Source organism: Typopeltis vanoorti, chromosome 3 (genome assembly GCF_054136105.1).
Source record: "Typopeltis vanoorti isolate ZY-2024b chromosome 3, IOZ_Tvanoo_1.0, whole genome shotgun sequence".
In the NCBI taxonomy this organism is placed as follows: Eukaryota; Metazoa; Arthropoda; class Arachnida; order Uropygi; family Thelyphonidae; genus Typopeltis; species Typopeltis vanoorti.
In genome coordinates, this window is record NC_143551.1 from 61,902,699 (window position 1) to 61,929,741 (window position 27,043).

The 27,043-nt window shown below is 34.0% G+C and overlaps 1 protein-coding gene across 1 annotated transcript in view; it reads left to right on the forward strand.

The window, feature by feature from the left end:
- LOC150108197 (BAI1-associated protein 3-like) overlaps positions 1-27,043 on the forward strand; it is a 709,720-nt gene that overhangs the window by 148,118 nt on the left and 534,559 nt on the right. Inside the window, exon 3 of the mRNA XM_090390426.1 lies at positions 5,619-5,706. Within this exon, the coding sequence (XP_090246552.1) occupies positions 5,619-5,706 (88 nt within the window). The remainder of the gene's footprint in view (positions 1-5,618; positions 5,707-27,043) is intronic.

Below are 27,043 nucleotides of genomic sequence, written 5' to 3' on the forward strand. Positions count from 1 at the left end.
CCAGGTACAAAATTTAATTAACAACTGCTTCAACAAAATAATGCTTGTATTTGAGTCTTTTTTCTACCAAGCTTGGTAGCTAGAGCATTATATATATATATATATATATATATATATATATATATATATATATATATATATATATATATATATTTCAAGCCAATTCGGGTTTCCAGTGTGTAGGATGGTTATTTTACACTGGACGGTGAAAATCATCTTGCCAAAGACATTCACAAGCATTCATGTCAGAGTTGTATTGGAATGCGTGGTCTTTAGATTAGAAAATGTAAACTCTGTTCACTCGGTCAACCATGCCAGCAAATATGATATATGATATCTGTAATGATAGGCATTTGCAAGAAAAAAAAATCAAGGCTGATATAGTTACTTTTTTGGAACAGAATTTGCCATTGTAATGATCAGTCATATGCACTATTAATTTTGTTCCTTCCTCTTTCAAATTGTTGCAACATTCGTGTGCTAGTAGAAAGAGGAACTAAAACAATCGGTTTTCTCCTCCTTAATGATGTGCATTAGTTAAAAATAAAAAAGAATGAAAAAAAATACACCAACTTCTATTTCTAATTCATCTATAAGATTAAAGAAAGCACACGAGTTGCCAAAATAATTTTTTTCTTAATGTAGGTTCACTTTAGAGGTCCACCGGAAACGAGTGCAATCAAAAAGCGTGTGTTGTTTGGTGGAGGAGTTTTCGAATTTAGAAAACTTCAAACAGAAAAAAAAAAAAATGTAAATTTTTATAAAAGTTTACTTTTGTAGACTGCGCACACAACCAAGAAAATATGCTCTTACATAAAATGTGGTGAGATAAGAAATTTCTGCTTTTTTGCTAAAAGACGATTGTTAGCTGTTATCAATTGGGAATTAGCTTTTACGCTTTAAAAAAAATATGAAAAAATAGGAGGTAGGAAAAATCCCTGATAATTGGTTATCGTTTAGGATTTATAAACCAGATACTGATCCTGCTAACTCGATAACGAATATGTGCCTTGCAACTCCACTCATGATAAAGACTATATTTCATTAATTGGGTACATCACATCCATTATCTTTTCTACGGATGATTTGGATTCATTTCTTAGCAATTAGAAATGTTCTAAACGAACGAGCCACAATAGTTGTGAATTCAATATAATGTTAAATATCCACTATTATAATAATAGATACTTAATATTATATGGAATTCATATTAAAATCCTATAACAACTTTTATTCCGGAGGGAGAAGACGGAACTTTTTTAACCCTAACTTCCTGGAAATTGTTAGGCAGCAAAATCCAACCTTAAGTTTGAACATAGGGGAAGAGAAGTAAGCACCATCTGCCATCTCCTATTCCTAAATACTAATTAATTCTTGACAGAAATAGTGTGATTTTAACGGTCTCCTTTTTGACGTGAGGGATTTAAAACTCTTCATTTCTACACTAAAGGTATATGGAATAAAGAATGAGATTGAGAAGTTGATTCGGTAAGTTTGGAGCTGAACTGTATATGGATGTTGACTACCAGCTGTCATGATTCAAGCACTGTATATGTAAACACCTATAGAAAAGGCATAATGCAACAAAGAGATTCTATAGAAAAGCTATAGGAGGAAGTCATCTATTATATTTTGGATACAATCAAATATTCTACGGGGGATTTTTTGGCGCTCTACTTCAAATGTGAGGACAATACTCTAGGGCAGGGCAGACTAAGATTTATAAACGGATATACATGGTGTTTCAAAAAGAATGTCCCGATTTGAAAATTGTATATCTCTGCAACCACGAACCACAAATGAATGCCACTTGTACCATGTGAACGGCCTTGGCCCAGTTTGATATGACGACCGCTAGATGCCACTACTAGCGCCCAAATAGCCGCTACGCTTGGTTAATGAGATGGCGTTTTGTAACTGTACCCCATTTTCATTATTAAATATAATTATTTGAAATCGGGTCATTCTTTTTGAAACACTTTGTATTATACGACAAAACCTAAATTATAAAGTAAAGATTAAAACAGCAAGCTGGGCAAAACATAATGGAGGAAATAATATTCTGTCACCCGAGATAGTAGATAATGTTTTGAACTGCCCTAGACAAATACCGAGTATATTATAAGAGATTTAGATTTAATAGATATAATAAATTCATGAAAATAATGTAATGATAGGAAGGCTTCTCCATCCCTCTCTTCTTACTTTATAACCTGCGCGCAAATAATAAAATAATAATAATAATAACGGTAATTTATCTACCGTCTTCACTTAGTCAAACAGCAACAGAACATAATTCGCTTCGTGATATTAGTTAAGTCACTATTTATTAAAATAAGTACTCTTAATAAGAAATATTCCGAATAATTTTATTATTAACTGACTAATTCATTTCAGAAAAAGTCCCTTGCTTAATCGATACAAAAATATCAAACACAAAATCTTTTCCTCATTTCTTTCCATCCTAGCCTACTCTCCCCCAATTTTTGTAAACATAGACGGACATAATTTTATTATCATTGACGAACACACTCGCTACAAAAATAAATAAATAAATGCCAGCTAAAAGAGAATAAGTCCCATTGCATTACGTGGGCATTTTCCTTTTGTTGGAAAAGGTGTGGTACTGATACATTTCAATGAATGCAAGTACAGTAAGAAACAATCAATTCTTCTAGCGTGCAGTAGTTCATATGGCGTGCTCTGACCGTCCTTCAGCCCTCCTCTACCTACCTATATTTCATTTGTATTATGCTAGTTCTGTGTGCCACTATGTAAACACACCTTCTATCCAATTTCCTTATTAGGTAGAATGCATCTGTTTTAGGCGTGTGGTGTTCGTTGCCATAGCAACGGTGTCACTGACCACTACTTCATTCGGACGTTCTTTGACAGCGACAGGTTTGTCAGATTCGTGACAGATATGCGATTTCGTTGTTCTTTGACAAAAGAAAATAGTTTCGACGAACAGCAGGATGTTATTATACTTGTTGTAGAATATTGAGACGAGGCTAGTGTTTTAGTATTCATCGACTGAATTAATACATAAAGAGATGTGAGCAAATTCATTGGTTTACTTACTATAATCGAAACCTTATGAGTTATATATTTTTGAATTATAAACGATTCTCTTTAATAAGGTGAAGATGTTGGGATATGCGTTTTTTTTTTTTTTGACCGAGCGTTTAAGTATAAATAAATAATTATAATAGAATTGTATTTGCCCTACGTTAGAAGGGCAGTGTTTATATCCACAGCAAATGGGTATTTTTATCACGATTTTATGTTAGGTTAAAAGCAGGTGTTTCAATTTTTTTTTCTCATTTTTCTAAATTTAATATAATTTGCTATAAAAATTTAACTTAGATAATCTTCACTATAACGTAATAATCGCGGTTAGTTCATAATATAAAACTCATGCTCATGAAAAAGGCTAAACAGTGCCACCTACCGGAATAAAAATGCGTTATTACGGGAGGAGAAGAAGATATTTCATTCTTTATCAATTACTGCAGTACTGTAATTATTTATTTAGTAAGCTCAAAGATCTGTATTATTTATAATTTGGGTTTTTATTCTTGATATTATGCTAAAAGCGTCTCTTCATAAAAATATAAAGCAAATGAGACATATTAAGTTCCGAACTGGTTTTGAAACGGTCATTTCGTTAAAAAAAAAAAAATACATTTATTTGCTGGTTGGCTGAGTGGTTAGCGTATCCGCTCTCCAGCCAAAAGGCTGTGGGTTCGAATCCCACCGTGGCATGGATGTTTGTGATTGTCTGTGAAAAGACTAGTTGCGGTGGTGGGCAGTAGATGGTGTTGGTGTAGATGATGTGGTTCGCTGTAGTTAGAGGATTCAGTGGTGGAGACGGAGAGTTGTAGGCGCCCTCCCTCGATGAGTCTGTGGCGTGGACAACAGGGATTTTCTCCCCAGTTTATCTGGGGTTTTTCCTCCCGCAAGCAGACAAACCGTCCCCGTGAACACACATAGGACACACCGGGAGGCATGGGGCTAGCCACCTTATCCTCGATTAGAAGGGCTAAAGATAGCTCCGTAACAGGCCACTAGGCCTAATACCTGAAGGGAAGAAGATATATATATATATATATATATATATAATAGAAAACTGGTTCGTGTTCTATTGTATTTTTGTCTTTATCTATATTAGAATCCGTTATAACCAAAGTTGGTAATAGGCGGAACACTGTAAGTCGGGCAAGCCATTAGTCGCAAATAACAACAACAAAAAAAAAAAAAAAAAAAAAAAAAAAAGAAAAGTTTAATCTCAGGTCAGTCTTTGAGAAGTTGTCCAAGTATTTCCTATTTGTATTCCCTAACCGGTTTTCAACTTCCTTTCCTGTCTACTCCATCCTACCCTCAACCGCTCCCGAGATCAGGTTTTCGATATTATAGTAATTCAAGTCCTATCTAGACAAGCTCCCCATAGAGTAGAGTTTGTCACCCATCACCCCCATAATTTCATACTCCTAACCAAACGACCCTGCATTCAGATCATGTTTAGCGAGCTCATTATGACCCTCGATGTTTGAATGAAATCCATCGATAGCGTGTATCCACTGTTCATCATCGTCGCAGTTCAGTGCATTATCCACGGCGTACATAAAAGCGATGTTCTTAATCCTAACTATTATTTATTTTATGTATTCATCTGTATTCTATAGTTTATTTTGCTGGGTTTCGGGGTTAAGAACCCATTTTTCGGGGGGGGGGGAACAATCTACCTCTCTGTGTCATTGATCATCCATCCTTGCAATCGGCTGGAAAATGAAGTTCGTCTAGTGAGTGATTAGAATTTCAAATATCAAACAAAATCGTATTGTTGAGGCTGAGTTAGCTGGTCTCAAAAGGAAACCATCTAACTCAATACCGAAAATTTGGAAAACACGCGACCAAAAGTATGCACAAATGATATTGTAATATTTGATATACTTAATCGTACATCTATAATAAGTGTTATTTGTACATAACGTTGAAATGGGTTTATAAGGATAATATAACGATATTTTTCAAATATAAATTTAAATAATTCTCTATTCTGAACACCCTTCAGGGTGCATATCATGAAATTGATGAGATTTATGGTACTTCTTTATTGAATTAGTTAATAACGTTAAAAAACATCCATGTACTTCATTCACATGTCAGTATAGGAGAGGAAGTGCGCTAATGACCGGGACTGAAACTGGAATGATATTTTCATTACATCAAGGAACATTTCCTCAGACAAATCGGCTGAAGGATACACGAAATTAACAGACAATCCAGCCAAATAATGATATATATATATATAATATGACGCATATTTATACATACAGAGATTATACAATTGAAACTGAAATGAAAATCTCGTATTGATATGGATTTCGATATGTGGTTTCTTTAAAAAAAAATAATAATAATCTGACATAATGAATATGTTCAGAATAATCTTAATGACTTGCGCATGCGCGCTCTCACACAGTTTTGGTATTTTACTTTCGACTGCAGGCGTATTATTCACGCGAAACTCTTATTTTCTTTGTCATAGCTAATTTGTAATTATCTACGTGTATAGAGGCAAAAATTAATTATCCAAACATACTTATGTTTAATAGGGTTCAAGAAGCGGACGGAAACTTCTTCGAGAATTTCACGGCGTTGTCATGGAAACAGGAGAACAGGAGGCTGCAGGCAGCCAGAGAGGTATGCTTTTCATGCTTTATATATTGGTGGAGCTAAGTTACTCAACTCTTTTCCATCGGATACTGATGGCAGAAAGTAACGTCGTAATTGAATCAACTTACTCACTCTCTCTCTCTCTCTCTCTCTCTCTCTCTCTCTCTCTATCTATCTATCTATCTATCTCCGAACAGGCTGTGTTCAGACATTAACTTCATGGCCCTCTCTCTCATCTCTTCCTTATTGCAGAGATTTCTCTTATTGAGTTATTTACTTTTCTCACTACACTAAAAATAAGGCACATAATATGAATCTTAATCAAATTACTTGGGGTTTCTATTTCGTGGAGCTCTAAGCGATATATAAAACTCTAATAAGTATGGCAAGAAGGATGGCGTTTAATAAAATTAGTGTTCTGAATCTTTGAGGAACTTTGAGAATCTTATGTCAAAATTGCCAATACAGAATCGACCAAGAAAACTGCGTACGACCTATCACTATTTCTAAGTGAGGGAAGCCTGTTAGCTACTTCTGCGGTGTTATTTTTTTTTTTGAATTCAGTTTTCAGTTTTTTTTTATTTTATTTTAATGCAAAGGAATTCTTTCCGTATCGTTTTTCCTCTGTTCTTTTGCTTTACTCTGCATTATTGAGCCACGACGTAACCACAATACGCTTTTTATACATGAGAAGGTTCGCATTTCCATTGTTTTTCATCCATTGAAAGGAGTTCTCTCCCTCTCTCTCTATATATATATATATAATTAGCATATCCATTTCTCTTAATCTTTTCTGATGGAATTACTGGCTGTTAATAACTACCTGATAATATTAATTAATTAATTAAGTTTGACGCCTTTGATCATATTTTGCTTGTACAAAAAAAGGACTTGGATTTTTTTTTTTTTTAATCTTGCAAACTTCGTATTCGTTTTAAAGTTGTTTTTTTCCCGCTATTTTATCGTTTTCTTCTAGGTTTTTTTTTTCACTTGACTAATATCTTATTAATGGATATTTCTTATCATTCGAAGCATGTAAAAAAACAGAAACTACTAAACTGCATATATTTGCTATTCTACAATTCAAAAATTACTTAAATACTAGTTTCCTTATTAAACATGCACTACCAAAATTATGTCCATAATTTTTATCTGATAAATGACTAATATTGAAACATGACAATAAAAGATGAATTTGAAATTGGAAAGTTGGCGTATACGATGACGCTCAGCAAGGCTGGTGAAAACCTCGGCCGATTGCAGATCACTTCTAAAGCTGCAGTTTTATCTGAAAAGTGGTCAAATATCACGAATCAGTTCGAACTATTATAGCATTAGTAGTTAAACAGAACAATCTCTTCTCATCTAAAGATGTCATATTTTAACCGTAGCAATAAATCCAGATTTATTTATCCATTTATTTTTATTTTATTTTTCAAGAAAGTTTATCTATTTGATGAAATTAGGATCTCTTATTTACGTTTATATTGTGAGCATGTATTTAGGCAAGAACTGCATTAAGTTTAACTTTCATGGCCAATATCAGAAGTTGTTGAATCTACGCGTTAGCTAAATATTTTAAGGATTGCAAAGAAGAAGAAAAAAAACATTCATCATTGATTCCAATATTCAGGTATTGTCATGGAATTCACATGAACAGTTTTTTTTTTTCTTCAAGAGAGAGTGGAAGTAGAGAGGCGCAAATAAAGGTAGATACAAGTGTCAGCCTGGTTGGCCGAGTGGTTAGCGTAACTGATCTTCAACTAATAGGCTGAGGATTAGAATCTCGCCTCGGGCATGGATGTTTTGGGATTGTTTTTAAGTGGGAGATTAATTTCATCGCCCTGTGTGAGACCACTTCTCCTCTTATTAGAGTCCTGATATGGCTTGAAAACGTTCGATATTTCGACTCTAGAGCAGGATTTCCTGAAAAAAAAAAAAAAAAAAAAAACTATATATAACTGACAAAATAAAAAAAATAAAAATAAATAAAAAAAAAATTAGTACAAATATGCCACAGGTTTGAATAACTTTTTGCGCGTGACAGTCACATAACAAAGTGCAAATTAAGATAAAAAATAAGTTTATGAGTGCATGGGAAACCCCTCCCTCCTCTTTGAAAAATGTCCATGACCTTATAATGATAAGCAGGATGTCTGTTCATCATGATTCCAGCTTATGCCACTAAAATTCTTAATGTTTTTTGCGAAAACTTACCACTGTTTTTTATTTTTTTTCAAAATATGTGTTACCTCTGGTAGGAAACATATCGAATTACAAACATAGCCAGCAATAAACAACAGATCATTTTATCAAGAGAACAGCTTTCTGTATTAGTAATCCAACACCTCTTCTAACAGAGGCTACACATCTTGTAATCTCTGGAAGAAGAGGGAGAAAGGGGGGATAGAGAGCTAAGGGGGGGCATTTAGTGCAATTTAAAGAATTGCAGTTCTTTTTCGCCAATATTCAAGTAATAAGAGCGCAAGCGGCAATTGTACGCAACACCTAGAGAATTAAGACCATTAAAAAAGAGCAGTAGGTTTTTAGCAATTATGATAATGGACTTCCTAACATCTCTGGTTAGCAACAACAAAAATTTTAGACCGTAATTGCGAAAAAGAAAAATTAAACGTCTCGTTTAACTACCGCAATTCACGAATTAAGTTACCATAATGAATACGTCATTTGCGGATAAATTATATCATAATTAATTTTGGGAACGGAGAAGAGAAATTACAATTTTTTTTTAAAAATCTGACTACATTAATGATTTATTTTATGAAACCAATTTGTGTGCTGTATATTGAGCTAATTTATGTTACATAAACCAAGCATAGAAAAAAAAAAAAAGTCCTTTCTAATAACCTGCTGACTGTTTCCAAAGTCCTATGTGGTTTGAATTCGCATTTTATGGATCGTTTTTTTTTTAAATTATAACATTTTAAAAGAGTTTCTCTGTGAAAAGAAAATTGTTATTTTGTTGTTAATTTGTTGTTATTGTTTATTTTGCTTTAAAAAGGAACAACATACAATTTTTTTTTACTGCTTTAAAACTATGCAAATTTCGCAAAATTTGAGCAGTTTTATCCAATATAAAATTATATAATATATTCTGTATATCATGTACCTACATTATGTTCCTATTCATCTCATTATTTCATGCTCTTAAAAAAAAAAAAATATATATATATATATATATATATGAGAATGAAAAAGCTAAATTACTCTGGGATTTCAAAATCCAGACTGACAAAAGCTTGGAATGTAATACACCCGATATCATAGTGGTTGAAAAGAATGAAAACAAGGGTGTTCAGTTTATCGAAATATCAGTACCAGGAGATAGTCGGATTGACGACAAAGAAACTGAAAAAATTACAAAGTATCGTGATTTGCAAGTGGAAGTTGAACGAATCTGGCAAAAGAAAACGAAAGTTGTTCCCATAATAATAGGTGCTTTAGGCGCCATCCCTAAAACATTGAAAAACATCTAGAAGCACTCGAGTTAGATGGATTAAAAATTGGGCAGCTGCAAAAGGCCGCTTTGTTCGGCACAGCTTTCATTTTCAGAAAGTATTTCCACAACTCATAGGCCCTTGGGTAGGGCTCGAATTAGTGGAATATAACCAGCCTTTTCTTAAGACTGAGGAAGAATAGTCATATATTATATGACTAAATATAAGAGGTAACATTTACTTCTCACTGATTCAGAATTAGATGGCAAAATATTTTTAAGTGAATAGCGCAAAACTCAACCTTCTTAAAGTTGATAAAACATACAATCAATGATGGTTTAAAATAACAACGAGAGTAAGACGGGATGTGTTACTCTCGTTGTTTTCTATTTCGTCTTGTAACTGGCTCTGTGATGAGCCAGACACTGCAAGGGAAAGACAGGAGACTAAAGTGGTTTTAAGAATCTTAGAGCATTTGACCTGGATTACTGCTGACGATTTAGCCTTATTTACAAATAATATAATAATGTGGGAGAAGTGAATTCCTTTACTGCTGCGATTGATGCTACTGCGAATCAACTAGCCTGATTGTCAATATTGAGAAAATAAAGGTAATGAAATCGAGTGATAAAAATGATCTTCTGTCTTTCTTAAAGAATATATTATAGAGCAAGTCTCTCACTTCAATTATCTTGGTAGTTATGGTGAAGTGAGTAGAAGATAGGAAGGGCTTCTGGAAGACTGAAGAACAGCAGTAAGGGGAAAAAAGTTGAAATTTACAATATTCTGTTCTTTATTTTTTGCATGATGGAACTCTGACATGGACATCGTGTGAGTGATAATCGTAGGCGATGCCATTGATCAACGATGTTTAAGGAGTATTTTGGAGTGAGATTGTTTGACTTCGTTAATAATAATGAAATACGTTCGGCGGAATGGTCATTCCTTATTCTGCAATTTGTAGTTCGACAGTAAGCTATTTGCAGCAGAGAATTTGCACCGAAATTCTGTTTCGAACTCGATAAACATAACTGTAATTTATCCATTTATTTTGAATATAACGATCTCGTCATTTTTCCCATTTGTCAACTTGAGATTGAAAAAAAAAGAGTAAAAAACGCATAATGTCAAATCTGGAGTGAATAAGGAACGTGCCATTTTGGTCCAGAAATTTTTACACGTGCACAGTTGAGTGAGTTGAACATTGTCTCAATTATGTTCACGATTATTAAGATTGGACTGTAGCTGTGAACAGTTCGTCCAACCTCATTTCACAAATGCTCGGTGGCAACAGACTCACAATATTTACTTGTCTCAATTCTTCTTTTTCGTTTCTTTCAAAAACTGTTCCATATCTTCTGTTATTCCATTCTTATCATCTTTCAAATCATTAACCTTCCAAAACTAGCAACTCATTCACTTCCCCAATTTTCATTCTAATAATGTCACTAACATCTCTTCATCAGGAAAACAATATCGGCTCATTCTCACGAATCACACCCTCCATTATGGACTGATCATAAAATACTTCCCTATTCCCTCTCTCTCTTTCATCACATCTCCTTTCTTTCTTTCTTTCTCTTCTTAGTTCTACCACTTATCAGTTGTTTCTCCAGTCGCTCGAGCTCACAATTCGTTCTGTGAAAGACCATCTCGTGTAAGCACGCTATTTCTTTCATTACTGTTTCTGCATCATTCTCCTCATCATCCACCACTTCCTTTTTTTCAACAACTCTCTCTCTCTCTCTCCCACATTTGCATTTCGTTCACCTTCGGTCTATTCTGCCGTGCTCCTACACTCGTATTTTCGCTCCTCCTTTGTTACTATCATTCACCATTTGGCGTCTCGATTTTAGAACCATACTTCTGACAATTTCGGCATGTTCTTTCAAAATATAAGTTCAAAATGTAATCCTGGTAAAATGAAAACAAAATATGAGGAAGAAATAAAAAAATAAAATATACATCATGCAGAAATTCAAAACAAGTGTGTGTGTGTGGGGGGGGGGGAGTTAGTTACTTCGTGAAAGTTTTCAGAGAGGCTAACGCAAGCATTAAAAAGGGGAACACACATAAAAGTAGAAAAAAAAAACAGCCACTGATAATAGAAACTGGAAAAGCAAAATAGGCTACAATTTAAAAAATATTAGGCATGAGACAGATGAATTTTCGAAATAATATCTTTGCAAACAGAATCTTAGAAAATTAGTTGGGAATCTTCAGATGCGGGTCTGGTATGTAGTAAAAATATCAAATCATAAGTTTGTTCACAATCTAATTTTGCCATTTGCCCAATTAAAATCGCATTATTATCAGAAAGATTTTTTAACTTTATAAATGACAAGAGAGAAGAAAAAAGTATGCTATTAGAAATTACGAGTTCCATCCCTTCAATCTGTAATGTAGAAAAATGTTAATTTGGAAACCTTTCGCGCTAATTCTTTGGTCTTCAAAAACATGAGTTAGGAAATGCAATTAATGAATATTTTCAGTATTAAAATACCTGTTGACTATTAAGGTATTTGATTTGAACAGCTTTCTATTTTTAATATTTTAACACACCTTTTTATGAGAAATTTTTCTTCTTCAGAATTATAAATTAAACATTGGTATGATGTCACATAATGGAAAACGTTTGCTTTATTTTCCAGAATAAATAAAATATTCCAGTTTTAATGATGTTATGACACATGGGAAAAATGCAATCTGATCTGATCAAAACATTTTTAAATTATATATATATATATATATATATATATATATATTATATCAGTGGCGTCGTGTGCCCATTTGGATGTGCTGTCGTGTGGATTATGCAACCCGCGCTAAAAATTTCACGTCAATTTGACCGGATGCATGGGCTTCTGCAGAAAATTTTCCAAGGAAAAGTTTGGAAATAAATAATTACATCAATAAACATCTTTTAGCATTTTTTATGTAATTATTTGTCAATGTAAACTATAAATGCATTATTTTCATTTTACATTGATTTTAATGATCTTTAATTCTTGGAAAAAAAGTATTCGGAATTAATACAGTTTTTAGGAAAATTTCATATATATAAAAATTTACCAGCATATTTTATTAAAAATCAACTAATTAATTAATCCCAAAATCCTAAATTAAATTATTTCAGTTTAAAAGCAAAAAAAAAACAAAACTAACAAGTAAAATAATATTAAATTACATACACTTACCTTTTAAAAATGTATTTTTCTGTTTAAATTTTTACTGTAAATTTACAATTTACACTTCACTCAGTGACTCACTAGACACAGAGGGCAAACGAACTGGTCGCTGTTCACAATAGTAAGGAACATTTTTTTTCACAAATCAGAAAAAGATGAACCCAAAACAGGAACACTTACTTTATTGCTGCAATAAAACATGTGTTCTATGGCTACCCTGCCATGGGCCAAAACAGGCCAACCCATAATAAAATTTTAAGATAGAAAAAGTGTCCCATGATCAAGGGTGTAAGGTTATATATCTCAATCACTTTTACGATTATAATTTGTGGATTTTTTACTCGATCCCGGGAGGAGGGAGTTTCCCGTTTGCCCCTCTGCGGACGCATATGACCGTATGATTGCATTTTTATCGATGTATGAAAGTTTTGAGATCGCATAGCGCATCAGCGCTCATCTTAATTAGTCCAATGCAGTTAATTGCAGGATAACTTTGAATACTTCTGCATAGGGTGTGGGAACAATCGGTTTTAGGATTGATTAGAAAACAACAATTAAGGAGAATGCTATATTTGGATGGTATATTTTTTGAAATACTCAAAGATGATAATATATGAACCATCATTTATAAGACATGTGAGAATAGGAAATGAAAGGAAAGAATAAGTCATGATGATCATCATCATCATCATCATCATCATGCATATCAAGGATTTAGGCCTAGCATAGCCTGTTCCGGCCTTAGAAGTCATTGTTGAATCGTTTAAGAGGACGTCCTAGTTTTCTTTTTCCTAATGGCTTGTACTTTAAGGCTTGTTTTGGTAATCTTTCTGTTTTTATTCTTTGAACGTGTTCCATCCATTTATGTTTATATTTTTAAAATTTTTCTATTACTGGTTTAATTCTTTCATAATTTCTTCGCTTCTTTTTTGATCAAATAGAGTATACTTTGCAGTTTTTCTCATAAACTTCATTTCTGCTGTTGTTAATCTTTGTTTGTCTTTTTGTTTTATTGTCCATATTTCGCTTCCATACATTAAGACCGGTAGGGCTAATGTATTGTATACTTTTAGTCTGGTTTGTTTTTGAACTAGGTTTGGTTTAAATATAGAGTTAATTACACCTGTTATTTTTAAATATTTTGCAATTTTTCGTTTATATCTTTTTCATTTTCACATGTGATCATACATCCTAGGTAGTTAAATGAATTCACCTGTTCTAAGATCTTGTTATCTATTACTATTTTAGTTCTTGCTGGATCTTGTCCTTTAAAGGCCATAGTTTTTGATTTTTCTGTTGATATTATCATACCATTGTCTTTGGCCTATCTTATTTAGATCTAAAATAGCTTTCTGTAAGTTATCTTCAGAATTTGTAATTATTATTTGGTCGATGGCAAAGAGGAGAGTGTTTAAGTTTACTGTAGGAGAAAGTTTAATTCCTTGATGTAAATTTTTATTCCATTTTATTATTATTTCGTTTAAGTAGATATTAAAAAGAGTTTCTGAGAGGGGATATCTCTGTCGGACCCCTTGGTTTATCTCTCTGGCATATGATTGCTCGTGATTTAATCTTATTTGTATTTGATTATTTTCATATATACTTGTGATACCTTTTAGGATATTATTTGGTATTTTTCTTTCTTTTAATGTGTTAAATAATATGTTTCTTTTAACTTTGTCAAATGCTTTTTCAAAGTCAATAAATGCAATATGTGTTTCTAAATTGTATTCTTTTTTCTATTATTAATTTTAGGCAAAAGGCCGTTTCTATACATGATCATCTTTTTCTAAATCCATTCTGTACTTCTAAAATAAAATTTTCGGAATATTTCATTAGTTTGCTATTTAAGATTCTGCTATATATTTTGTAACAGGAATTTAGTATACTGATACCTCTATAGTTTTTAGGGTCATCTTTATTACCTTTCTTAAAGTTATGAATCACAATTGCTTTTTTCCATTCTATTGGGGGGATACCAGTTGAGTAAATTTTATTTAAGAATAATAAGAGTCTTTCTTTGAATCTTGTTCCTGCGTATTTATCATCTCCTAGCTTATCTTCTCCAGGTGATTTTCCGTTTCTTGTTTCTTTCAGGCTGATTTCTAATTCATCTTTAGTTATTTCCTTTTCATTTTCGTTAATTGTTTGCCAGTTGTCTTTTTTTAAATATTTGTCTGTCCACAATTATGTGTAGTAATTTAGAAATTCTTCTAATTTCAATTCGTTGTTTAATTTTATGTTTTCTTTGGTATCTGCATTTAAGTTTCAAAATCTTATATATTCATGGGGTCTTATTTTATATAAATTATGTTCAAAATTAGAAACAAATTTGTTCCATGATTCTCTGTCTTTTTCTGACTTCTCTTTTAACTATGGCTCTTATTCTTTTATATTCTATTTCATCTTCTAATATTTTACTGCTTAATCATTTGTGATAGGCGTCTTTTTTCTTTTGATTAATTCTTTGATTGTATCATCCCATATCTTTAGTTTTTTCCTTTTATTGAATTTTTTGGTCTTTCCTAAGCTTTCATTTGCTGCTGCATTTAGTATCGTTTTTATATTAAGCCATTCTATTTCTATTTATTCATTTTGTTTTATTTTATGTAGATATTGGTTAATTCTTTGTTCATATAGCCATTGTACATTTGAATCATTCAATAGTCTAGTTTTATAAACAAATGTTTCAAATTTTCTTTCTGTTCTTCTTGTTACTTGTAGCCATTTAGGTGGTAATCTTAATTTTATTTTAAAAAGGAAGTGGTCACTGTTTATTTCATATCCCCTGTGAACTCTAACATCTAGTGAAAATTTTGATGTCTTTTCATTTAATATAGAGTAATCTAATATTGATTTCCATCCTCTTGCTGCCCAAGTATATTTATGTATGTCTTTATGTTTATAGATGGAATTCATTATTTTTAGGTTATTATAAACTACAAAGTCAATCAGTTTTTTACCATTCCTGTTTAGAGTATGTTCTCCATGTATTCCTCTATTATTATTAATTTTCGTGTTTCCAATTCTTGCATTTAAGTCTCCTGCTAAAATTACGTACTCATTTTTATTTATTTTATTATATATGTTTTGTAGCTGATTATAAAAATCAATATTATCCTGTTCTCTTCCTTCTTCTGGGGCATATAAACCAATTATTGTTAAATTGCCTAAATCTATTTTTATTCTAGCTTCTATTATTCTTTCATTCCATAATTTATAATGTTTTAACTGTTTTGAAAGGGAGTTATGAATCCAAATCATGACTCCTGCTTGTGCTCTTCGGTCTCTGTCGACTCCACTGTATATCACATTAAAATTTTCGGTTCTCATGGTTCCTTTTAATTTCTTTTTTGTTTCAGTGATTACTGCTATTTTAAAATTTCTTTCATTTAATAATTGGTCTAATCCTATTTCTTTATAAGCTATTCCTCTTACATTCCGCTTTGCTATGTGTATTATATTTTGTCGTTTCCATTTGTGTTTTACCTTTTCCATTCCAGTGTCGTTTCCCATAGATTCAATCCGATTATTTTTTCTGTCAGCTTACAAGTAGGATTATGTTCTCCATGTCAGGGGACTAGCCTGGCGATGGAATGGTTCAGTGATAGGGCTGCTACCTTAAGGCTTCTGAACTAGCCTTCTTCCGAATTTAAACCCATAGGAGGAACAGGGTATATTGAAGGGGGAAAGAGTAGATTATAGAAGAATTATAGTAAGGTTTATAGAGAGGCATAGTTGTAAGCCCAGAAATGAAAAGACCCCCATGCCCATCGAGTACTCTAATAGCATAAAGATCACAAAATAAGAAGAGTTGGCTGATAAGGCCTTATAGGAAAGATTAAAGTAAGTGGGTCTTCCTCAAAGTAGAAGAAGAGGATAGATCCAGCTAGGGGTCCATGGGAGTGCCGCTTCCCGAACAATCAAGATGATTGCCCATTATGGCCCTGTTAGTCCACGAGTCCTTATTCAGTATATTCAGACCACCCCACCACACACACACACACACACACACACACACACATGGTGGGCTCCCCTATCCGCCACCCACGGGACGCGCTCTCTAGGGGGTTACAGGGTCCCCCTGAAAGAATAAGTCTGAGTAGAAATACTTTCATTAATGGTAAACGAATTATTAATAATTGACATTTATGATATATGTGTGTGTGTGTGTCCTATAAGTTGCCGAGTAGAGCGAATAGCACGATCCTATAAAGTCTAGACATGAATAAGTGAATTCATGATGGCATAATTAAAAAAACAAACTTACGAGTAGACAGAGAGTATGGCAGGAATAAATATGGTTTGATAGAGCAGCAAATCATTTCGTAAAATCTGTTGCCCGTGTAATGTGTATTTCTCTGGTTTGTGTATATTTCGCTCCGTTTTCCAAGAATTTTATTTTGTTTACGGAGACTCAGTATACATAACATCCAATCATTATCGGAATTATCCACACTTTCGGGAATCCTACATGCATTATTTTATTATTATTATTTTTTAGTATCAAAGGTTGGTCTGTCTTATCAATCTCACATATACTGTTTTTTTTTTTTTTTTTTTGTAGATCAACAACGTCTTATAATACACAGAATATTCATTTTTATTCAGGAATAGATATTTTTTACTGTCTGTTGTTTCCGAACACTAGAATAAAAATGTCTCTATACCGTTAAAAAAACTTTGCAACCTCAACAGATGCTATACTGCACAAAGCAAGAGAAACATTTAGGTTTTTTCTCCTAACATCCACTTTCAAAATTTCGGTTTCACAAAACATGTGTAACAGCTGTTTGTAATACAGAAAGAGCTCAACTCATGACAAGTTACAACGTTCAATTTGATTGGTTGACACAATAACCAATCACAGCCGCTAGGTGCTGGGTGAGCTCTCAATGTGAGCTCACCCGGCCTCGCCTTCTGAGCGGTTTAAAAATACTAGAACGCTAAGAATTTGACCCGCTGCACTCTCTTTACATATCTTCAAAGGGCTCAAAGGTGTATGCATTTTGAAAGCACACCGGGGCTATTAACGCGAATGTGACGCAATGTTTACGCGTCGAAAAGTGCCCTCTTCATGAAGCACTAATGTTTCATTATCCTCGTGAAGAGAGCAATGAAGCATTTGTATATTGTGTTTAATTTTAGGAATCACGCAAAGTCTTAAAACAATTAGGGGAGACTTTAACGGGAATAAATGCAAAAATATAATATCGGTGATACTGATATTTCGTGGATGAGTACCTAGCACACCCAGAATATTCACCTCTGATATATATATATATATATATGTGTGTGTGTGTGTGTGTGTGTGTGTGTGTGTGTGTGTGTGTAGAAAGTATTTTACCTTGGGTATAAAAAATGTTAAAGATACCAAGCTATTTTAAACCTGGTTTTACTCCATTTCCCAAGTGAGCAAACAGACAAACAAGTCAAGTTTGCGCCTGCAAGTGATGCAAGTCTAGCTGACCCTGCACGTAGTGCAAGACCAAGGCAACTCATGGTAAAAGTAGAATAAGCTCTGATCACTAATCTTAATATTTACCCATAATGCAAAGCACATCTCCTGGAGGAGATGTATGATGCTTTGTATTAAAGGCAAGGGGCCACTACCCAGATCGGTTTCGGTCTTAATTGAGGTCTCATCGGTGGGAGCCAGGCTAGAAATACCAAGATTTTAGTAATACAGAGCTTATAAGTATTTTACCAGAACAAGTTACCATAAGGTGTTATAACCTTATTAAATAAAAATCTCAGGAGGAGATAAAAATGTAGAAAGTATTTTACCTTGGTTAGTGGCCCCTTGCCTTTAATACAAAGCATCATACATCTCCTCCAGGAGATGTGCTTTGCATTATGGGTAAATATTAAGATTAGTGATCAGAGCTTATTCTACTTTTACCATGAGTTGCCTTGGTCTTGCACTACGTGCAGGGTCAGCTAGACTTGCAACACTTGCAGGCGCAAACTTGACTTGTTTGTCTGTTTGCTTATTTGGGAAATGGAGTAAAACCAGGTTTAAAATAGCTTGGTATCTTTAACACACACACACACACACACACACACACACACACACACACACACACACACACACTCGGATCTCTTTTTATGCATATCTTTTTTATGAAGATTTGAAGTTGTGCGGTGCATGACTTCAAAACTTATGTACTGTTGTATATAATGAACAGCGTGTTGCAGAACATTCTGGCGTGAGGCGAGTAACGTGTAAGCAGTGAATGTCCGTGAAGTTTAATTTTGCATGTGAGTAAGTGTTTGTCTTTTCATTACCGAAAGCCTAAATTTTGAACTAATTTTTATTTTAAAGATTTAATTTGGCTCAATGGAGAAAAAAAAGCACAACGAATGAAAATTGAAATTTTAGATCGCTTTGTAAAAGGAGAGAGAGATCTACGGCGATTAGTAAACGTTTTAATTTAGGTGAATCTACTATAAGAGCAATCAAAAAGAATGAAGTCGCAATAAGAAAATCTCATTTCTGGCACAAAACTAAGTGCCAAATTATCATCGTACTCAAGAGATGCTTTATTAGAAAAAACGGAAGGAACGCTCGTAATTTGGATTGAAGAATTAACTCAAAGAAGAATTCCTATAAGTGGTTATTCAATTAAACAAAAACTCTTCGGTTTTATGAAGAGATGAAGCAATTTGAACCGTCTAGTAGGTCTACTTCCGCTTCCCAGGCTGATAAAGAATTTTTGGCTAGCAAAGGACAGTTAACCGCGTTTTTACAAAGGAATGCACTTCATAACGTGAAGATTAAAGCAGATGAAGAAGCAGCCAAATATTTTAAAGAGAAGTTAGCCAAAATTATTGAAGATGGTGGATATTGTCCCGATCAAGTGTTTAACGCTGACGAAACGGGATTGTTTTGGAGGAAAATGCCTAGTCGAGCTTACATCGCAAAGTCTGAGAAAGAAAAGCAAGTGGGTTTAAAACAAGCAAAGATCAAGTAACGTTGTTACTTTGTAGCAATACATCAGGGGATCGAATGTTGAAACCCCTCCTAGTAAATCAATCTCTAAGACCACGTGCTCTTAAAGGCAAAGATCTAAAACAGCTACCGGTACATTGGATGGCTAATACAAAGGCGTGGGTAATAACTGCTGTATTTACTGAATGGTTCAATAATTGCTTTGTACCAGAAATGGAAACATATGAAGCAAAAAGCTCTCGATTTTAGTTTTATTAATTGTTGACAATGCACCAAGACATCCGCATTTAGAACATCCAAATGTTCAGGTAGTTTTTTTCCACCCAATACAACAAGCATTATTCAGCCATTAGATCAAGGCATAAGTGCTACTTTTAAAAAATATTACGTTAAGCACACTTTTCGATTTATATTGGATAAACTAGAAAATGAATCATTAACAGTAACTGACGTTTGGAAATAATTTTCTATTTTGAACTGCGTAAATCATGTTGTATCTGCTATCGCTGAAATAAGACCACAAATTTTAAATGCCTGCTGGAAAGCAGCTTGACCTGGATGCGTTGCAAATAGTGCAACCATGCAAACATCTACATTATCAGCTGAAATCATTATTTTGGCACAGTAAATTGGTGGAGAAGGCTTTGATACATTTAGCCAGAATGATGTAGACGAATTACTTGTGCGTAATGCCTTAAGTGAAACTACAAATATAATTCGAGAAGGGCTTGAACTGTGTAATAAATTGGAAAATCATTTTCTTGTTAATGAAACAAATTCTGAATGAGCCTTTAAATTCTAACGCGAGCTGAAGAACTGTATGTCTGGATATCGCGAGCTGTATAAAAAATTAGTAAAATCATCATCGCAAAGTTTAATCACTGATTACATTGTCAGAAGAAAAAAATCAGCACAGAATGAGGGTGAAGCTAATTCTGTTTGTAAAGAACCATTGTCTTTACCATACAGATCTGATGCGCTGACTATCTCTTCTGGTGATGAAAGTGATTTCGCACCAGTTCACAAACGTTGCCGAATATTGTCTAATAGCGACGATAATTCTGATGACAAGATGTAAAAAAAATATTGCCACTTTTTAATAAAATTAAATGAATAAAGCTTTAAAACAAACGTAGGCATTCTTATTTTCCTGAATCTTTATAAACGTTTTATGTGATTTTAGGTTTATTTTAATTCATTTCTTCGGTTTTATACGGTTTTAGAAAAGTATGGAAGGTATCCCTAATTTTTCAACCTAAGTTAGTTCTTTTTTGTGCGATTTTTTATATGCGGTTTTCTGTGGAACGTATCTACAGCATAAAAAGAAACTCGAATGTATATAGAATGTAGAATCATTCGTCCCAAGCTCTTCCTAGTGACATGGCGCATTATCCTGCTGGAAGTTATTACCAGATGAATAACCTGTGTTCATAAAGGGATGCACCCAGTTAGCAGCAATGTTTCAATGGTCCCTGGCATTCAGACATTGCTCCACCAGTATCAAAGGGCTTAACAAGAAAAACACTCTCCCATACCTTTACACCATTGCCGTGAGTGTTGTTGTCTAATACAATGAACGCATCGATCAATATTGTCGATACCATAAGCTGGTTGTGTTGCTGGCGTGGAACAACAGAAACAGGATTCGTTGGACCAAACAGCTATGATATAACAAGCATATGAATCCCGACATTATACACTTGACTGGACAAGCCTGTTATTTTTATTTATTTATTTTTTTCCAGTCAAGTGTATAATGTCGGGATTCATATGCTTGTTATATCATAGCTGTTTGTTTATGGCTGACAGAAGTGGAATATGATGAGGTCATTTGCTGTAATTTCCACCCGTGATGAAGATGATGCATTACCCTTACGATAACTCCTTTGCATAACATTCTGTCTAGTAAATGGGACATGCAATCTGACAAATGGTGGTCCATTTGTCAGATTGCATGTGTGCACCTTCCGCTGGCCACCTGCATGACCAAGATGTCTCTAGACTGTCTTTGGCTGGATGCTGGACTACTGCCGATGCACAGAGCATACGTATCACAACATGGGCTTCAATAAGTTTACGTTATGCTTTCATTGGCGACAGATTCGCCGATGAAAGCATAACGCGCATAATCTATCGTAACGCGCTCAAAGTCACTTAAGTCGCATTGTTGGCACATTATACCTAGCAACAACCTGAAATTTTCTGTTTGCCTTGTAAGGAAAGCAGCTGATGCTGATTAATTTCGATGTGCTGAATCCAAAAATGAGCTTAAAATTGCTTTCCATTCTCCACTCACTTTATTTATTTATTTCTTTTACAAATCAAAATCACCTACTGACACCCTAATTGCATTTCATTTAACCCTGTACTATACTGCAGCATACGTACGTGATGCTACTTTTGAATTAGCGATCATTGCAGATGCTTCTCAGTCATAGGTCGTATGCGATACGTAGTGTGTATTCTCAAATCATCTACTCAACTCGCCCCCCCCACCCCAAGATTAAATCCTGAGTGCGCTACTGGCTTCCCCTAATGGGTACTAACAGGGTGCAGGAACGAGAACTTAGCTGCTGCGCACCCCATAATAAATACAATAATATAATATAATAAAAATGAGGTCACCGCAAATGCTGACAGAAACATAGTTTTTTTTTTAAACTCTCGTTGACGTCAGAAAACCATTCATTCAAAAAATAAATAATATAATATACTGTATATACACTCACCCTTCATATAATTAAGAATTGAGGTAGCAAATTGTATTTGAAAAATGCGGTATTCCCCTTTAACGATCCTGATGTCTCATGTTCCTTCCAAGTACAACTCATATGCTTTTCTGATCACAGGAATACTTATTTTGCAGAATTCACTTTTGCAGAACCCCCCCCCCCACTCCATCCCCCAGCTCTTCATGTACATATTAAAAGGAGTTTACATTGTTTTACTCTACATGAAGTTGCCACTTGAGAATGAGATCATATTCATAGTTTGCCCTTTGTGTAACAACAAATGAGCAACTATACCAAAATGCATTTCGTCAAGTCACTTCAGGCGCGCAACACAGGTTAAGAGAGAGAGGAAAATGAATCACGAAGCTAAAATCTAGACATGACGATTAGTTCGGAAGCTGTGTTTGCCTACGATCGATCTTCATGATAGCGTAATCATGACATATGAATCAAACGTGCATGCATAAGATGACATGATGACGTAATCGTTGCATGCAATTCAATGCACTTCAAAGTTGCTGACTTCTGACACAAACAAGACGCGTGTTTATCTTATGCAAACTGTGAGAGAAGACAGAACAATACGGATGCCATATTTTATATTTCACATGAATAATTATGAAAAACTCGCTTTTTATACTTGAAATTTCAGTGTTTTGCGATGCTATTACGTTGAGCTACACACACACACACACACACACACACACACACACACACACACACACACACACACACACACATTAGGTTCGTGACCACTTGGTGTAGAAGTTATATAGTTTATAGATAAAGCAGTTGACTACATGCTTATGGAAAGAATTAATTGTGGAAGGGATTTAGTTATTAGGATCGATTTCGTACCATCTCCGATTAATCACTATGAGAGGGAGACACGATGTTCATAATACTCATCAAAGAAAGTATAAAAAAAAGTTTAAGAAGATAGCATACTAACTAGTTAGTGTTATGGCAATTTGGCAATTTTAAAAATTCCGTTTTTTTTAATTTATTTTTTTAAATCGCTCTTCTAATGAAAGTTAATGTTGACCTTTAAGTGTTGTTTCTTTCCAACCGTCAATGTAAGATTAACTTGGTACAGATCTTCTGGGAATATGAACTACTTACGAAAACCAGTGACATTTATGCAGAAAAGAAACCTCATTAAATTTCAAAGTGCAAATTTCCAAAACAACCGAGTACATGTATGCGCATGCGCAAATAAATAAATATAAATCTATAATCATAAGGATAATTTAGTAGTTTATTATTATTATTCAGAAAAAAATTCATGCTAGTGGTAAAAAAACTATTATTATTATTTTGCAAATTTTCTACACAGTGTTAATGTACAGTTGATTACAATCAATAAGTATAATTTATTAACTTTTTATAGGCCATTATTGTTCGATCTATACATTAATGACATCAAGCAGGGTCTATAATCAGATGTGCAATTGTTTGCTGATGATGCGAAGATGGGTAGGGCAATCAGGGGTGCTACTAATATTCAGCAATTATAAAATGATTTGAATAGACTGGAAATCTGAGCAAATAAAAATGGCTGTCAGTTTAATGTTAGTAAGTGTAAAGTTATGCACTTTGGCGTGATTAGAGATCCAGCGGCATATTATATTAGCGGGGTTATGCTACAAGAAACTGAAGAGGCAAGGGATCTTGATGTATTGGTGGATAAGAATTTAAAGTTCAAAGGTCACATAGCAAAAGTTGCAAATGCAACTCAGAGGATAATTGCGATGTTGAAGCGAATCTTGACATGTTATGATAAGGAAGTAATTTTACCTCTTTATAAGGCTTTGATAAGACCACAGCTGGATTACTGTGTTCAGATTTGGTCTCCCGGTTCCAAGAGGATAAAGAAGCTGTGGAAAGAGTTCAAAGAAGAGTTACAAAGATTATATCTGGATTATGGGATTTAGATTATGAGGACAGATTGCGAGTATGTGGATTTCAGACTCTGGTTAACAGGAGAAAGATGGGTGATATGATAGAGGTCTATAAACTTTTGAATGGGTGTTATAGCATTTCAAATGATGAAATTTTTCGTTATATGGAAGGCGGGGAGAGAACACGGGGGACATCCATGGAAGTCAAGGTTGTTCTCAGTCAAGAAAGGGGTAAGAGCTAGGATTTTCTCGCAGAGAGAGCAGTGAGTGAATGGAATAATTTGCACTTTGGGGGTAGTGAGTGCATCTAGTGCAGGGATTACCAAAGTCATTTGCCCGTCGAACCCTTCAAGCGTTTCTTGACTTTTTATCGATCCCCTATACTTTACTATTACGTACGACAAGCAAAAAAAGACGCTTATGTGCGTTTTTGTTTATTTTATAGTTACAGTGTTTATTGTATGTATAATATAGTATATATTATTATATTACTACTACTATTACTATCACTAGTAATATCACTGGTATTACTAGTGTTATTAATAAACTACTGGTATTAATATCACTGATATTACTACCAGCGCTGCTCAACTCTTCAACATAGAGAAGTTTAGTTCGTGAATGAATAACGATTGAATTATAATATGTATGTTGATGAATTTTAGAACATTAGCGCTCACTTGTATGTCGATGCGCAAAAATGAGATTGGGATCGAATACGTGTAAGTATCAGTAAATAAGAACCACGCACGTGTTGCAATCTCGCTCCCACTGCGCCGGCCGGCAGGAACCACCAAGATCCGTTTATTGGTAAATACGTAATTTTGGCCTACTTGATTGGCCTCAGTAACTATTTTCATGACCTTACTCCATCTTACAGGTCCTATTCATGGACCTGTAAGATGGAGGTACTGATCCCACGATTCACTCTTAATTGCGTTGTCATTACCTCCATGTCTTTTGTCATGGAGGTAATCCAAGTTAACCGAATTAAATATTACCCATACAATGATGTCTTATATTTTTCTGTCGATCCCTGAGCCCGAATCGACCCCTAACAATGTCATATCGACCCCTTTGGCGACCACTGATCTAGTGTAAATGAATTTAAGGGAAGGTATGATAGCTGGGTTGGGTAATTACAGCCTCCCTTGATGAGTCCTTAACTACCTAGAGGTCTCAGATAATAATAACAATAATAATAATAATAGTCTCATTTTAATAAAGAAAAATAACGGTAAATCCATTGATTACATGAGAATTATAATACAGTTGCATTCGACTCTGTTCATTCCTTTAGTTTGTAAGAATGAAATTTAAAAATACTAGTTCGTACAAAATAAATAACATACAACGCAAGCAGAAGGGAATAGAAGAAAATTAGAAATGAAATCATCTAATTACCATATACATTTTTTTAGAGCTAGAAACTATTTGTAATTTCCGTGGTTCATAAAATTTTCTCGAAATTTGATGTGACCGAAAATTCACGTGAATAAAGTTAATTTTTTAAACAAGAAACGTTGCGAAGAGATAAATAAAAATATTCAATATCAACACGCAAAAGTTATTGATATGAAGTATTAACAAAAGCATTAACATGAAGCATTATTAATGATTCATATTATTTTTTGCTTCTATGTCAGCGACGATGGCTGAATGGATAAAATCTTCCCTTTGCTGTCAGTGAGTTATGGGTTTGGATTCAATTAGAAGGCTTATAGAACTTTGAATGCTAGAAATGTATTTGCATTTTTTTCCCTTTTTTTCCGTTAACATTTTATAGGGGAAGTAGAGGGGAAAAAGCAAATGCAGTTTTATGGAGTAAAGTGCTAAATGCTTTTTTTTTTTAAATGAATTTTGATTTTGTATTTCTCTCGCAACAAAAATATGTGCGCCAAAGCGATAAATAGTCTGCTGATGGCAAGCACTTTTCACAGCAAAGGAAAAATTCTCAGTTTTATTAGTGAACAGAATGCAGTGCCATTTATTAAGTGTGCGATTTCCCTCTTGGCTGAATTTTAATTTTAACGCTTTCATGTGGAAAACGAATGCTCCAAGTATGATGATGAACACGAGTAAGTACTTATTAACAAAAATTCATTTAAGACTAGTCTAATGTTACGGGTTGTGTCTGACAACGATAAATAGCTTTTAAGCATAGTTGTTGACAATTAAGAGCTCTATTGTGATTACCTATCTAAGTTAACATTAGCTTAATAGTGTAACATTACTGCGAACAAGCTGTTCTCTTCTCTCCGAGATGGATTTTACAATCGGAGCGGAACATTACAGGAGGAGAAACATTCCATCTTAATTTACCCGGAGATGTAATATGATAACACCTTACTTGTTAATTACCATTTGCATTTTTTTCATGGTAATCTCAAACACTAAGGCTTTTCTTTTTATAGCGTTTGTGTACTTTGAATACTCGAAAGAAGAAACTCTTTAGTATGAGATTTGAATAAATGTAAAGCAGGAAGGTTGTTCCAAGTAACTCAATAAAAAATGATAGACACTGAAGATGCACTAGACTACCTGATAAGAAAAGTCACGATTTTGGAAATATTGAATAAAAAGTAATTTAATTCAAGCATTGTAGCTTCTTAAGAATACAAAATAAAATTATGTATTCAATAATTTAATTCCATTATTAACTAAATTTTGAATTTTAAAAGTATACATTTTCTTATTAATATGATTTTTAGGATTCGGTTGCTTCTCTTGAGAGCGCAGCCATATTTGTTAGTAGTATTTATTTGTTCAGACAAATATTTGTTCTTAGTGGCCCAACATAGTATAAAAACATGGGGAATGGTCTTTACAAAAGAGTTCAGCTGGCCGATGATTGAAAATTATGTACTTGAGCTATGAAAATAAGAAGGAAAATACAGTAAAAACCATCAACTGCAATCTCGGATGATCCACAGAACAGGATGGAATATTTTACGAAATCAGGAGCGTCTCAGTACCGATGCGATATTGTAAAATATTCACCCTGTTCTGTGGATCATCTGAGAATGAAGTTGATGGTTTTTGCCAGCTGATTTGGCTCTCTTTCTAGGACGGCAAGAACCTTTATAATAGCTTTGAGCTTTTAAGTGAAGGTGGGGTAGACGATCTCATTCTG